General features: G+C 40.7%; 1 protein-coding gene across 3 annotated transcripts in view; it reads right to left on the bottom strand.

The window, feature by feature from the left end:
- The window catches only part of TEK (TEK receptor tyrosine kinase), a 105,730-nt gene that overhangs the window by 23,668 nt on the left and 66,491 nt on the right, over positions 1 to 15,571 (bottom strand). For all 3 annotated transcript variants that reach the window (XM_007455915.1, XM_007455917.1, XM_007455916.1), the window contains 4 exons: positions 10,527 to 10,688; positions 8,594 to 8,728; positions 4,604 to 4,891; positions 2,570 to 2,869 (listed from right to left, as the gene is read on the bottom strand). In XM_007455915.1, coding sequence (XP_007455977.1) covers positions 2,570 to 2,869; positions 4,604 to 4,891; positions 8,594 to 8,728; positions 10,527 to 10,688 — 885 coding nt within the window. The remainder of the gene's footprint in view (positions 1 to 2,569; positions 2,870 to 4,603; positions 4,892 to 8,593; positions 8,729 to 10,526; positions 10,689 to 15,571) is intronic.

Here is a 15,571-nt window from a genome sequence, read left to right as displayed (position 1 = left end):
CAATACCACTACTGGGCATATTACCTGAGAAAACCATAATTCAAAAAGAGACATGTACCACAATGTTCACTGAAGCACTATTTACAATAGCCAGGACATGGAAGCAACCTAAGTGTCCATCAACAGATGAGTGGATAAAGAAGATGTGGCACATATATACAGTGGAATATTACTCAGCCATAAAAACAAACAAACTAGAGTCTGTCATACAGAGTGAAGTAAGTCAGAAAGAGAAAAACAAATACCATATGCTAACACATATATATGGAATCTAAAAAAAAAAATTGTTTTGATAAACCTAGGAGCAGGACAGGAATAAAGATGTAGATGTAGAGAATGGACTTGAGGACACGGGGAGGGAGAAGGGTAAGCTGGGGTGAAATGAGAGAGTAGCCTTGACATATATACACTACCAAATATGAAACAGATAGCTAGTGGGAAGCAGCCGCATAGCACAGGGAGATCAGCTTGGTGCTTTGTGACCACCTAGAGGGTTGGGATAGGGAGGATATATATATATATATATATATATATATATATATATACACATATAGCTGATTTACTTTGTTATACAGCAGAAACTAACACAACATTGTAAAGCAATTATACTACAATAAAGATGTTAAAAAAAATAGCTGATGGAGAAAACCTGAGGATACCAATGGGACAAAGAAAGAAGGAAGGAAAGAAGAGAGAGAGAGAAAAACCATTAAGTTTTGGGCTCAGGTGAAAATAAACTATTAAAGACTATTGTATAACCCCTCCACTTCTTTCCCTTATTTAAATTCAAATTAAGATAAATTCAATGTATTTTTATGAGAAACGCATGTAGAGCATGATCCTATCTTTTAACAATTATTCTTTTGTGATTAGCTACCTTTCCTTCTATCTCCCTTTTATACGTGCATAAAGAGATGTCTGAAATGGGATGATGGGGGTTGTTTAGTTTAGTTTTGTTTTTTTTTTAAAGATTTTTAATTTTAATTTTATTTTTATTTATTTATTTTTGCTGTGTTGGGTCTTCGTTTCTGTGCGAGGGCTTTCTCTAGTTGTGGCAAGTGGGGGCCACTCTTCATCGCGGTGCGCGGGCCTCTCACTATCGCGGCCTCTCCCGTTGCGGAGCACAGGCTCCAGACGCGCAGGCTCAGTAGTTGTGGCTCACGGGCCTAGCTGCTCCGTGGCATGTCGGATCTTCCCAGACCAGGGCTCGAACCCATGTCCCCTGCATCGGCAGGCGGACTCTCAACCACTGCGCCACCAGGGAAGCCCCGGGTTGTTTAGTTTTGTTACATCTTGTCTTAAAATTTTTCTCTTTGTATTTTATTTATAACTTGGATTTAGGGCCTGTACATGTTTTACCAAAACACAAGTAACTATCGAAATTATGCATTTATTAAGAGTGTCAGGTGAAAACTATTGAATACAATTCTCTATAATTGGCAGACCCATCATTCCTTGCATATTTCAAACATGTTCCAAAGAATCCGCACTGAGAACAGGGCTTGCTTGATTTTCTTTCTTAAGCCCTAGGTAGGCCTCAAGAGAACCAAGAAGTTTTTAGTGCTATAACATTTTCTGTAAAAATACTCTGGTCTGAATTATAAATTTGCAGAAATCACCATTTCCCTCTAATGTCCCTCTAGCTACATTCCCTTGCACAAGCTGTATAGCACAGAGGGCGAGGAAGTGCAATTTCAGACAGACCTCAGAGGGAAGGCTCTCCAGGAGCTGCAGTTCTTCCCACCCCCGGGGTCCTTTTTCACTAATTACATTCAACAGGTTTTACCAATCACAAACACTGGAGAAGATTAAGAGGTACAACCCTCCAGTTATGAAATAAATAAGCCACGGGGATGTAATATACAGCATATGGAATGTAGTCAATAATATTGTAATCACTTTGTATGGAGACAGATGATTACTAGCCTTATTGTGGTGACCATTTCATAATATATGCAAATGTCAAATCACTATGTAGTGCTCTTGAAACTAACATAATATTGTACATTACATCAACTATATTTCAATTTCAAAAAATCTCAAACACTGGGCCTCGTGTGCTTGGCACTCTGAGCAATGTCTATCTCAAAGGGCTTATTCTCTCTGGAGTGGGGGTTAGCGGTGGACGTGGAGACATCATAACCTGGATCGGAAAAGTAAAAGTAAACTCGGACTAGCATAGTGTCATCCAAGCTAAAAGAGGGTTCGTTCTGAGAAAGAGTGGAGTGTGGTTCCTGGAGCGCCCACTGCACCACGCAGGGCTGTCTCCACTAAGCTGGGTCCTCTGTCTTCCTTCTGCATGGAATCACATTCATATCCCTCAGAGCTTCAATTGCTGGATGGGGAGTGCTGATGGGCTAAGTTCACCTAAGTTTTCATGACAGATAACAGATCAACGGGTTATCCTTCCGAGGGGCATGTTCATTCCAAGGACCTCTTTAGAGATGGTGACGCCTACCAGCGCATTATGTCACATGATGCGAATATAGGGTAAATATCGTAAGACAGTGGGGTTTTTCTGATACTCTCCAGAAATAATTCTATGTAAATACCTGTCCACTCTACCAACCTTGAGATTCAGAAAGAGTCATCAGTTCATGAGAAAAGGTTGGATTGCTTGACCCTATGTTGTTCTCTGCAAAGATGTCCACCTGGTAAGCTGTTTGGGGCTCTAGGCCCTTGAGCTGATACTGGGTGATGGTGGCATTCTTGATCTTCACATCAATGTGCTGGTCTTCATTCTTGCCCTGAACCTTGTAACGGATGATAATAGAAGAAATAGAATAACCATCCAGGATTGTCCAAGAGATCACAGCTGAGGAGTCTGTGATGTTGGAAATCTTGATGTTTTCTGGTTGAGGAGGGAGAACTAGAAATTTAAAACAAACAAACAATATTTTACTTAAGATATATTACCATCTCTTTGATTATTATGCTTTTGAGAGAGAGTTAATATCAGCTCATAAACCATGAATGGCTAGTAAGTGTTATCTCAGAGGGTAACTCCAATCAGTTGGTAGTGGACTCGACGCAGACTTGACAAGTGGCTGCAGACAAGAAAATGGCAACACACACACATCACATATTTGCCATCTAAATTAAGACCTTGGAAATTCTGTTACTCCACAAACTGCTATTACACTGTTTTTGATACTGAGGAAAACAGAAAAACGTTGAGAGCTGACATTTATATAGGCCCTTCCATATAGTAACTCATTGACTCCTCATAACAATCTTACTGTAAGTATTGAGGCTCAGAGAGATTAAGTGACTTGGCTGAGGTCACACAGCTTTTAAGAAATAGATTCAAGTAGAAAAAATAAGATTACTATTAGTCTGTAGTTAGCCACTGGTCCATAGGGCCTATCCGTATTAAGCACTTGTTAGAAAATATGTTAAGCACTTAGCAGACATGTTCAAAAAGCAAGATGGAGACTATATATGCATATGCACACTTATGGATGTACTTAATGTATTAAAATTATACAACACTGAATGGAAAGATACATAATAAACTTGTAATTTTGGTTGTTTCTGGGGAGAGGGGGAGAGAATTAGATTGGGGATGATGGTCAAAGGGGATTTTGATATATCTGTATTGTGGAATTACTTCCACAAAAAGGCTGAAAGCAAGTATGACAAAATGTTAAGAGTTGTTAATTCTGTGTGGTAGAAATGTGGGTTTTCGTTGTATTATTCTCTGCATTGTCCTATAACTTCTAAATGTCAGAATTTTTTAAAGATGAAGAAGACATCCCTAAACACAGACAAAACCGCTGAGACTTCGACATGTTATTGATACAAGAAGAGAGTGCCTGGGAAAACAAGAGCCAGTTTACACACCTGTTACTGCGGAGGTGGCAACTCAGCTGCAGAAAAGAACCTCAGACTTTGGGATTTGACAAGAGACCACAGGATCCTAGCATAAGTGACAGTTGGTGTGACCCAGAAACACCTAGTCTTTCCAAGGTCTCCAAAATGCACAGACCGTTCTAATGCAGTGAATCAAAATAGAACTCTCTGGTTCATGACGAAAAAGCTTTCAATTCTACAAAGAAACCCTAGAAGTTCCAGCTAATTTTTAATGACCAATATGAGATTGAGAGAAGCCTGAACTGAAGAATATTTTGAAAGAAAAGTTGTTTTATTACTCTCAAATATATACTGTAATGCCAAGAATTGTCTGTTTTGAAGATTTTTCAAGCAGAGTTCTTTGGATTTTAAAATTAGATGAATTAGATGAATCATCATCTGTGTGCAACAATCCTAAAAACTGTCATATAACAGATTCAACAAGCCCTAGAAAACCTTCCTTATTCATGTTATTAATTTACTTAATAAGTAACTCTATAGAAAGGAAAGGTAAATTTTAGCACAGTCCTGCCTGAATTATCACAAATCCAAACACATGAAGCGTTCATGTATATACTGCAGGTTGCTAAAATGATTTGATGTGTTGGTGGGGGGGCACTAATGAGCCTCTATTCACAACTAACTACCTTTTATGGTTTCTAAGAAGCAGACTTAAAGTGACGGGAGCTAAGTCTAAACGGCAGCAGCCAAGTGTCGTTCAGGCAAGGCTGGGGCATCATGAGGTACTTACTGTCGCTAAGGGTCCAAGCGATGAGATCTTCGCTCCATTCCCCCTGGGCCTTGGTGTTGACTCTGGCTCGGACTATGTACTGCTCCCTGGGCTGTAAATTGTTAAGGAGCACTGAAGTCAAGTTGCCTGGCACTTTAATATTCTGCTGATCACTATTCATTAGCACAGACCTCCTCTCAACTTCAACATAAAAGTCATCTTCTGAGCTTGGAAATATGGGTTGCCAGGTCAAATTTAGAGTGGTCTGACTTTTTGGTAGGAGACTGAGTCCTCTTGGAGGAGGAAGACCTAGGAGAAACCAGAATAATCATTGTTTTTATATAGGGTGAAGGTAACAACAGCCCCAAAGGACAGCTTTATAGGATAACCTTGGCTCCTAGAATAATATACACTTTCACAAGCTATCAAAGAAACACATGCTAGCAGCCATGTAATACTTTTCCTTTTTCCTACCAGAATAGCAAAGCTTTAAAATATTCTAGTATGTAGCTTGAGTAATTGTAAGACAGGAATACAACCCCTTTGAAGGACAACTTGGGGATATTTTTCAAGAGCTCTAGAAATGATCATATACTTCGGGAGTATAGTCTGACTACCAAGGATTTATCCTGAAGAAACAACTCAAAGGAAGCGAAAACCTAGGTGCATGAAGATGTCCATTACAACAATATTTATAATAACAGACAATCATAAGAAACCAAAATGCTCAAAATAGCAAAATGCTTTAATAAATTATGATATGGCCATCCAAGGGATTAAAAGTTCATTGGAAAAAGTACAAAAGCCCCTTAAAACTTAAAACACACGAGAAAAAACTCTGCTTACCACTTGGTAAAAGCCATGTCTACAACTGGTGAAAAAGGAAGGAAACTGATAAAAATGGAAACACTGGATTTGCCAAGGTTCTGGGGTTGTAGGTTCAGTGTTTCTGTTCCCATTTTGAGTAATATATTTTAAAGCAATTTCAGGGTTACTTCCCCTCAGCAAGGACAATTTCAGACATGACAACACTGTGATGGCTGGGCCAGGCCTCGCACTGCTCTGATCACATCAAGGTTTGGCTCTGACCACATGCCGTGTGGCCATAATTACCCCCAAGAACCTGGGCTACCAGAGAGGTAACTGAATGGAAACAATATGGGTTTTGAAATCAAAGAGGCAGGAGCATGCCCCTTTAGTTTTGTGACCTAGGGAAAATTCATAACCTTTCCGAGTTCACATGTAGCATGAAATGAAAATACTCATCTTCCAGACTCAGGAGGAGAAATGAGATAGTGAAGGTGAAAATGCTTGGAAGGTGTTAGGGGCTCTGTCAACATTTTCTCTCTCTCTTCCTTCCTTCCTTCATAAAATATATTAGGCCAATGGACAGTGGAGGAATCTGTAAATTTTCAGTTAATAATAGTATATTGATATTTTAAACTTCAGATATAAAGTATTTTCAAAACATAGAATAGTGATCCTCTACTCATGCATTCTTGGTGGGGACATTATTGCCCCTAAGGGGGCAAAAATTGGTTCTTGGGCTATGAGAAAATTTTAGATAATGACAATTGTTTATGAAGGACCACAATATATAAACAGATCTGTGGTATTACAATTCATGGCAGAAGAGACATTAAGACAAAACAGAGATTTTGTCTTAAGGACAAAACTATCTAAGAAGTTCTTTAGAGGGTGATAATTTTAAAAATTACAATAAGGTAAAGAATCTGAAAAAGAATGAATATACGTATAACAATCACTTTGCTGTACAACTGAAACTAACACAACATTGTATATCAACTATATTCCAATAAAATGAAAAAATAGTTTAAAAAAATTAAAAAATAAAATAAAAAGGTTGAGAAACTCGGTTAGAGGTGAGAGGAAGGGTCTGTTTCCACCCAATGGGAGAGGGACTCTCACTGGCCAGTTCTGACCACACTTAGATGAGGGAGAACCAGTAATCAGGTCCTGCCACCTGCTGGGCATTATGCTACAGGTCTTATTGGTCTTTTCTCCATAACCTTTGCAAATTGAGAGAGGTGATGTCACCTCCTTTTGTTCTTCTCTAAAGTTTAAGTTCCAAAATAAGCCACCTGGAGTGGGTAGATAGGCTTATGATGACAGCAGACAGAGGGAGGACTGATGGTGTGCAGCAAACATGTAAACCTAAGCCTGTGCCTGGTACAGAGGAGCAACCCCATAAATGGTCATTTCCTTCCCTTTGGGAGCATGACTTACCCTTCACCCCTCCCAACCTGCCCTCTCTCTGCCGTGTGTTCAGAGTATCTTCTCTCCCCTCCCCTCCTGGCCTTCCCAGCCTTTATCACTCAACCAACACACTTATAAATAGTGCAGCTGCCAAATGAATTTAAAAACAAACATCAGCAAAATTCAAATGCTGGGAAAAGATGAACCTTCAAGAATTCCCTTCCCGCCCACCCCTGAGAACTACTTTGAAATATATTCCAAGACATCTCTAAATACATCCTGGCTGGAACATATTCTGAGAGCTGAAGACAGCACAGTACGGGTCTGTGAAGTGTTTTATGTTCTGTTCCATAAATACTTTCCATCTGAGTCAGATTATGGCCTTCCCCTTTTGATTCATCAGCACCGCTCGAAGAGAGAATTAACTACCATTTGCCTTTTAGCAGCAACCTGATGACATATTAGGGGCCCCTTGGATCATAGTCATGGAGAGTCCTTTATCCTCTAAGTCATATGTAGTCTCCAGTGTTATTTTTGGTATTTACTACCTGGTGGGTTCCCAGGAAGCCATTCCTTACTTGTGCAATGCTTCTACAAGCATCAGAGCAGCTACTGAGTTTCACTTGGTTCTTTAAGGATGCTGCTGGTCAGATGAACCCTAGGTGGGGAGTGTGGAGGGGAGAGTCTCTGTTAGGGACGCACAACCCCTGCAGAAGAGCCTGATGCTCTTCCTAGCTTCTCACTAAATCATTCCATATCCTTCTGCTTTTTGTAAATGGACTAAAAATAGGAAAACTCATCAACTGGGATAAGGACATCGTGCCTTTGGACTCCCAGGTAAAAAATACCTGGATATTTTGTTTCTCCCAGGAGAAACAAAAAGATATCAAGTCTGAAGATCTAGTATGGCAATGTACCCGATGCATTACCATGCGCAAGTTATTAACCACTCTGGGACTCTACTTTCTCCAGTTGCGGCGAGGGGGGAGCTACTCTTCATTGCGGTGTGTGGGCTTCTCATTGCGGTGGCTTCTCTTGTTGCGGAACGCAGGCTGTAGGTGCACGGGCTTCAGTAGTTGTGGCACGTGGGCTCAGGAGTTGTGGCACACAGGCTTCAGTAGTTGTAGCTCGCAGGCTCTAGAGCGCAGGCTCAGCAGTTGTGGCGCACGGGCTTAGTTGCTCCGCAGCATGTGGGATCTTCCAGGACCAGGGCTCAAAGCTGTGTCCCCTGCATTGGCAGGTGGATTCTTAACCACTGTGCCATCAGGGAAGCCCAGAACTGCTGTTCTATAGGTAAAAACCTTTCGTTCTATTTGATGTTTTCACCATGTGCGTGAATGACTTCGAAAAACTAGAAATTACTTTTGAAAGTAAATAAACTGGGATTTCTGGAGTACGTATGCGGCAAGAGCCTGTCTTGGGCCCTTAAGATGGAAACAGGAAGCTGGTGGTAAAACTCGGGAGCCAAGACGGAGCACAGTTGCTGCTAAGTAAATCCCAACTCCTAAGGGATGTCCCTGCCTTCCTGAAGGGTCATCTGCTTCCTTCTCTGTCCCGGTGGATTGCTGCAGACCCCCTCCCCCAGGGAGACAGACCAGGAGTGCAGCCCAAATAAAGGACCAGTTTGGCTCCAAGTTGCTAGCCTTCCTGTCACTTTCCCACCCATTCAAAAGCAAACCCCTTTCCACCACCATCCCACTCACCCACCACCACCCTTCCTGGTCTTCCTTCCTCTTTCCCCTTCCTCCCCCACCCACCCAGCTCCTGAATAAATGCCTGTTTGCTTCAACTGACCGATAGAAGCTGTTGTGAACCGCCTCACGGGTCCAGGATGCCCTTCCCCGCCCTCTCCACGCCGGACCAGCTGCACGCAGAGCTCGTATTCTGTCCGAGGTTCCAAATAGTTGAGGGTAACAATCTCATTTGTCACTGAGAAGAGGGAAAGTTCAGGAAACTTAAGTTGGCAATCTTTTACATTCTTTAAACTGGAATGTTGTTATTGTGAGGTGAACTAATGTTTGGTTTTTAAAAATACAATGTCTGAGTAGAACAGAGAGGCAATCCCATCTTCAGGGCCTCAGTGTTCCTAATATAAGGAAGATAAGGCTTTTTCATGTAAGTATCTCTGTGCCACTTACACATTTCTGCTTTAGTGTGTTTGTCTTTTCATTTGTAGAGTAAAACCATGCAAATCTTCAACTATATGGAATACCAATCAGATTTAGGGGGAAAACTCAATTAGAATAATATAAAATAACTTCTGTTTTCAAGTACCTACAGTGATGGCAATCAACCTATCAAGAGAAGAGACTCTTTGAGGGTATGCTTACAATGACTAGACAGTGAACTTGTGATGGTCATGTCATAACAAATGAAGCGTTCTAAAGTACTTGAAAATAGATCCCATAAACAAATGACATACGCTTCTTTTCTCCTTAGCTATTCTCTTGTGCCACTCTGTTTCTCCGTGGATATTGCAAAGGTAGATTTTTGCCTTACCATATGATAAATTCCTAGTTGGTAAGAAAACGTATTGGACTGTGTTTAAGGGTTTTTAGAAGACCACGTCGTAGATGTCCACAAAGAGATGATGGATTATTAACACCATGTTTTTTTTAAAAGCTGCTTTTTAAAATCCACAACAGAAACAGCAATCCAGCAAATCAGCCTTATGTTGCTGGGATTCTGAATTTTGGCTGAATCTTCAAAAGAATGTGAAGAGCTCAGTAATGATACCAAGGCATTATTCAATATACCCACATCAGCTAGTATTATTAAGCCAAAACCCCTCTTTTTCTTCTCCTTTTTTGTAACTTTGATTATCGACATCTCGTGGGTTGAGGGCGCTTTTTAGGAAATCACAGGCAGAGTGAGACTAAAGTATTGGTGGGGGGCTGCACATTCCCTGCAAGCGTGACAGCGGCAGGTCTCGCTATAAGATGGTGCAATTAAAGCAGCTGGCTCAATAGATGATGCTCAGCTTCCTTTTTCTAAAAAAATGTGATTTTTACATCATCATGCAACAAACAGAATTGTCATTTGTGTTTCAAAATAAATTTAATTTACAAATAAATAAATTTAACTGTTTTCATGAACTTTTGACATTTTATTACATTTTGGGTTTTTTTTCCCCAAAAGTTGGGCGAGGAGCATGTACCTCTCTTTGCCCACATCCCCTCCTCTTCCTGCCACAGCCCAAACTTTCTGGTCCAAATTCCTCTCAGAACCTCTGTGAGTTAGGAGCCTGCAGGCAGGGCAAGACTCAAATACGAAAAAGAATAAACAACTTGATACAGCAGCAACAATCACCCCTCAGATGTAAGCAAATTAAGTCTCTGCCTTTCCAGCAGGCCCTGGACTTTCCTGTTACCATATTCATGGCATAAACTTGTATCTTTCACCATGACCAAGTAAGATAGAGTCAAAAAGGGATGAGAGATCCAGAGAAGCCTGGAAAGGAAATATTGATGCAGATAGTAACTCCTGACACAGGTGTGTTCTGTGTCCCATTTTACATCATGACTTCCGAAAAGGTAGCCCCAGAACTCAGAGGACCACCCCCCGCCCCCCAACTCCTTCTTGAATACTCTGAAATGGAATCCACTGCTACAGCCCCTACCTTGGGGTAGAGGTTTGAGACTGGGAGAGAGGATTTCTACATTTGGGGAAAAAATTTTTTTTCCTGGTGCCCCATCTCCTGCTGGAGCATTTCCTTTCCAAACCTTACCTTGAATATGCCGCCAAGCCTCATAATGATTAACAGGTTTGTAGAGAAGCTTCTTGGATTTGATTGGTCCATCCCCAAAGTAAGGCTCAGAGCTGATGTTGATGACAGCAAAGTTATGTCCAGTGTCAATCACGTTTGGGGCATTCAAGGGCTTTGGAAGAACTAGATAAAGTGTCAAGAATCAGATCCGTCCTTACACTTTGGGGTTTTACTGCTGTTCTGAGATGGGGGTAGAGGATGAGTGCCTTTACACTCCCAACAAAGCCCTCTTAGAGTTCTCTGCTCAGATTCCATGCAGTTGCCATCTCTGTGATCTCCTGGTTTGCTCTTGCCTCTCCAACTCACTATCCACAAAGTGCTTTCTTAAAATACCAGCACTCCTCTGCTCAAGACCTTTCAATGGGTTCCCACTACGTTTCGAATAAAATCTAAAATTCATACCATGACCTGCCAGGGACGATAGAGCCCCTGCCTCCTCTCCAGCTTCCTCGTTGCCTCACCTAATACCCTCCAGTCCCAGTGACCTTTCAGTTCATTCAACTAACAATGCACCAGGCTCCTTTCTGTCTCGGGTTCTTTGTTGAGGCTGTTCTCCTGCAAGGAATGCTGTAGACCTCCCATGATTCTGCAGTTCACTCTTACTCATCATTCATCTCTCAGCTCTCACGTGACTTCCTCACAGGGGCTATCCCAGAACCACGTGTCATACCCTTCCACAGAACCTTTTCCTTCACTGCAATTTTCAGAATTTATTCTTCTTAGTGATTTGGTGTGATTATGGAATACCAGTCTTCCTACTAGACCACCAGACTAAGTCTGTCTTTCTGTCTGTCTGTCTCTCAGGTCTCACCGGGCTAAGATTAAGGTGTTAACAAGGGCTGTGTTCCTTTCTGGAGGTTCTAAGGGAGAATTTGTTTCCTTCTTTTCAGCTTCTAAAAAACATCTGTATTCCTTGACTCATGGTCCCTTCCTCCATCTTCAAAGACAACAGAGTCATGTGTCTCTGACCCTTCTTCCATTGTGATATCTCTTTCTGACAGTCTTTAAAGACTCCTGTGATTAGAGTGGGTTCACCCAGATAATCCAGAATAATCTCCCCATCTCAAAGACGATGTATTCCCAATGGGACTGAAAGAGCACTCCCAACAAGTTGAAAATTGGTTCTTGGGGAAAGAAAAATTCTTGGATATTACAATGGTTTGTGGCCTTCCTAAGGGCCACAGTATATAAACAGATTTATAGTATGTCCATAATATTAAGCAAGTTCTGGTTTGAAAGGAAAGGACATCTTGTCAGGCTGTCAGTACCCCCATTTATTCAATTGTAGAGTAGCCCAACTAACTTTGTACTTGCTTTGAGTCTTACTGAGCTCCCGTGAATCAGAGGTCCACCGGAATTCTGTGCCCTGGGTCATCGAGAACACTTATGGGAATGGGGTGGCCAAGAAAAAAGACAGATACTGAGTCTATCTCTTCTGCTCATGAACACACTCCATTGTGTCACTGGACTTCACTTACGAAATTCAGAGATAAAATTTCAAGTTGAAGACAATAGAACATTAAACCAAGTGCAGGGCCCTGTGTGGACAGGTCATAATCCCATGAAGCCAGCCCTGCACATCACTCTCCCTGTGTGAGAGGAGAGCTGCTGGGTCCAGCTCACGTGCAACGGGAAGGGATTACACAAGGTCATGAATTCCACAAGGCAGGGGTCATTAAGGGACACGTTAGATACTTCCTACCTCACCCAATATCATTTTTCTCTTTTGACTTGTTCCTTTCTCCCTTGCACTCTATAAACAGTACCTGTATTTGGAGATAGGGTCTTTAAAGAAGAAATTAAGTTACAATGAGGTCTACAGTCATCCCTAATCCAATATGACTGTTGTCCTTACAAGAAGATTAAGTTAGGACACACACACAGAAGGAAGACCATGAGAAGATACAGGGAGAAGACAGCTGTCTACAAGCCAGGGAGCAAGGCCTCAGAAGAAACTAACTCTGCCAACACCTTGATCTCAGATCAAGGTGAGATTACCTTGATCATCTAGCCTCCAGAACATCGAGAAAATTAATTTCTGTTGTTTGAGCCACTCAGTCTAGGGTACTTTGCTACAGCAGCCCTAGCAAACTATTACATATGAATATAACACAATTTACTTATCCTTTCTAATGCTGATGGATATTTGGGCTATTAGGAATAAAACTCCTCAGAACATTACTGAAGATTATTTGTTTGCAACATATGCACTCATTTCTTTTGAGCATAAACCTAGGCGTAGAATTATCATGTCACAGGGTAGATGTATGCTTAGCTTTAATATATATTGCCAGTTTTCCAAAGTGGTTGCTCCAGTATGTACTCTGGTAGTAAAGTCTAGTACAGTCAGCCTTCTGTATGCAGGTTCTGCATCTGCAGATTCAACCAAGAGCAGATCAACATTCAGGGGGAAAATTTTTAAAAACTCCAGAAAGTTCTAAAAAGCAAAACTTGAAATTTGCCATGTGCCAGCAACTCTTTACAAAGTATTTACATTATAGTTACTATTTACATAGTATTTACATTGTATTAGGTGTTACAATAGTCCCCCTTCTCTTCAGGTGATACATTCAAAGACCCCAGTGGATGCCTGAAACTGCAGACAGTACCAAACCCTATATACACTATGCTTTTTCCTACACATACATACCTATGGTAAAATTTAACTTATAAATTAGGCACAGTAAGGGAATATTCAAATTGCCAGCATCACATTATTAAGTTAAATAAAGGTTACTTGAACGTAAGCACTGTGATACCATGACAGAGGATATGGTAACTTAGACATCTTCTAAGTGCCTACTGGGTGGCATGCATGAGACAAAGGGAGGATTCACATCCCCGGCAGGATGGAGTGGGACAGTGTGAGATTTCATTATGCTGCTCAGAACAGTACACAATTTAAAACTCATGAATTGTTTATTTCTGGAATTTTCCATTTAATTTTTTGGGCTGCAGTTGACCGTGGGTAACTTAAACTGTGGAAAGTGAAACCACAGATAAGGGGGGACCATTGTTTAAGTAATCTAGAGATGATTCAAAGTATACAGGAGGATGTGTGTAGGTTGAACGCAAATACTATGTCGTTTTATATAAGGGACTTGAGCATCAATGGAGTTTGGTATCCAGGGAGGTCCTAGAACCAATCCCCTACAGATACTGAAGGGCAACTGTATCTCTGCATCTATTTTTTTTTTTAAATACTATGATTAAAGACACTGCTTAATTTACCTAATGGCTATTTCCATTTTATATCTGTCAATATGACAGTGAAGAGGCATCAGTGACTTAGAACTAGAGAGGTTTCTGTGCACTGATGTTGTGTGCTGTGTCTTTTATTTAAAAAATAAAAATTAGAGGGCTTCCCTGGTGGCGCAGTGGTTGAGGGTCCGCCTGCCAATGCAGGGGACACGGGTTCGTGCCCTGGTCCGGGAAGATCCCACATGCCACGGAGCGGCTGAGCCCGTGAGCCATGGCCACTGAGCCTGCGCATCCGGAGCCTGTGCTCCGCAACGGGAGAGGCCACAGCAGTGAGAGGTCCGCATACCGCAAAAAAAAATTAAAAAATAATAAAAATTAGAATCAGTAAGTCTTCTGAATCTTGGCAACATGGTTTTTTACTTATTATTTACTTTCCATGGGCAGCAAACATTTCAAGAAGCTTAAAAATAAGATAATTTGTCTTGTCTGTATACCATTTCCTTTCTTCCAAGAACATGTATGATGTAAGAAATTATTTTGATCGTGTTAATGTCCTACTGAATAAAATAGATCTGGGATTTTCCAGTAATCCAAAAAAATATTAAAGATTCTGAGGTGTTCTATATGGGTTCTCAGGGCAGAGAATCCAACTCTATGAGGCTGTATTTATGCTCCTACAGTTCTTGAGCTTTTTTAAAAAAAAACAAATGTTCTGGGTGATTACATTCAGTTCATTTACAGAAATTACCTCTGGGATCAACCAAAGATTCCTAATCAGGTAGTGTAGTAGTTTATATACTAATCAGCTTCTGTTATCTTGCTTCCTTATCTGTAACACAAGAGTCTCAGAAAGCAAAATGATCTACAAAAGATGATGCAGGGTTTGGAGTCAAGACCAGATTCAAAACTAAGATTGGCTGTTTGCCAGATGTGTTACCTTAGACGAGTTACCTAAACCTTCTGAACCTGTTTCTCGAATGATGAAGTGGGGATAACAATACTACTGTACATTGTACTCATAAAATTTAAATAAGATGAATGAGCACTTAGCTCAGTGCCTTTCTAGAATACATACCACAGAGTTGTTAGGTGTTTTTGTCTAAATGGATTAAAAAGTAACTTCCAAATTTAAAATTCCCTGTTGTATCTCTGTACACCAACCAAGCTAACTTGGATTTCCTTCCACTTTATTTCTTCCTGCGAGCCTCAAAGGTATACACATCCACTTAGAATAACTCTGAATTTTGAAATACTAATTCATAGTAGGAAGAATATTCAGAACTCTGAATACGGGAGAAAATCATTCATGCTAATTTTATAGTATAGCCTGGGCTTCATATTAAGTGAGTAGCCCTCAGAATGAAGATTCTCCAAATTATTCTCTACAGTGAATAGGAAGTCACGAGAATGATAAAGTTAAACTTTTTACAAAATAAAATCACTACCAGACACTTTATGCCAGACACAATTCCACTATTTAACAAATCTTCGCAATAACCCTGAGTGGTAGATAAACTAAGCTGTGTTTACAAATAGAGAAAGGCTCAGAGAGGTCAAATTCATTTGCTCAGGGCCACACCCAAGTTTACTAGCTGTTAGCAATGAAAATCAAACCCAGGGCTATGTAACTTCAAAGGTCATAAACTTAATCCCTCCTTTCCATTTTAATGCACTTATTTTTTTTTTTTAAGGCTTAGTATCCTGAAGAACATCCAAAAGGCATTTTAGTGGTCACAGAGCATTTCTATTGAGAAGCAGCACCCAGTGATACATAAACACAGCACCATCAAGGTTACAAGCTCTTT

The sequence above is a fragment of the Lipotes vexillifer genome, unplaced genomic scaffold (genome assembly GCF_000442215.2).
Source record: "Lipotes vexillifer unplaced genomic scaffold, Lipotes_vexillifer_v1.1 scaffold644, whole genome shotgun sequence".
NCBI classification, from domain to species: domain Eukaryota; kingdom Metazoa; phylum Chordata; class Mammalia; order Artiodactyla; family Lipotidae; genus Lipotes; species Lipotes vexillifer.
This window is presented reverse-complemented; position numbering and strand designations above follow the sequence as displayed.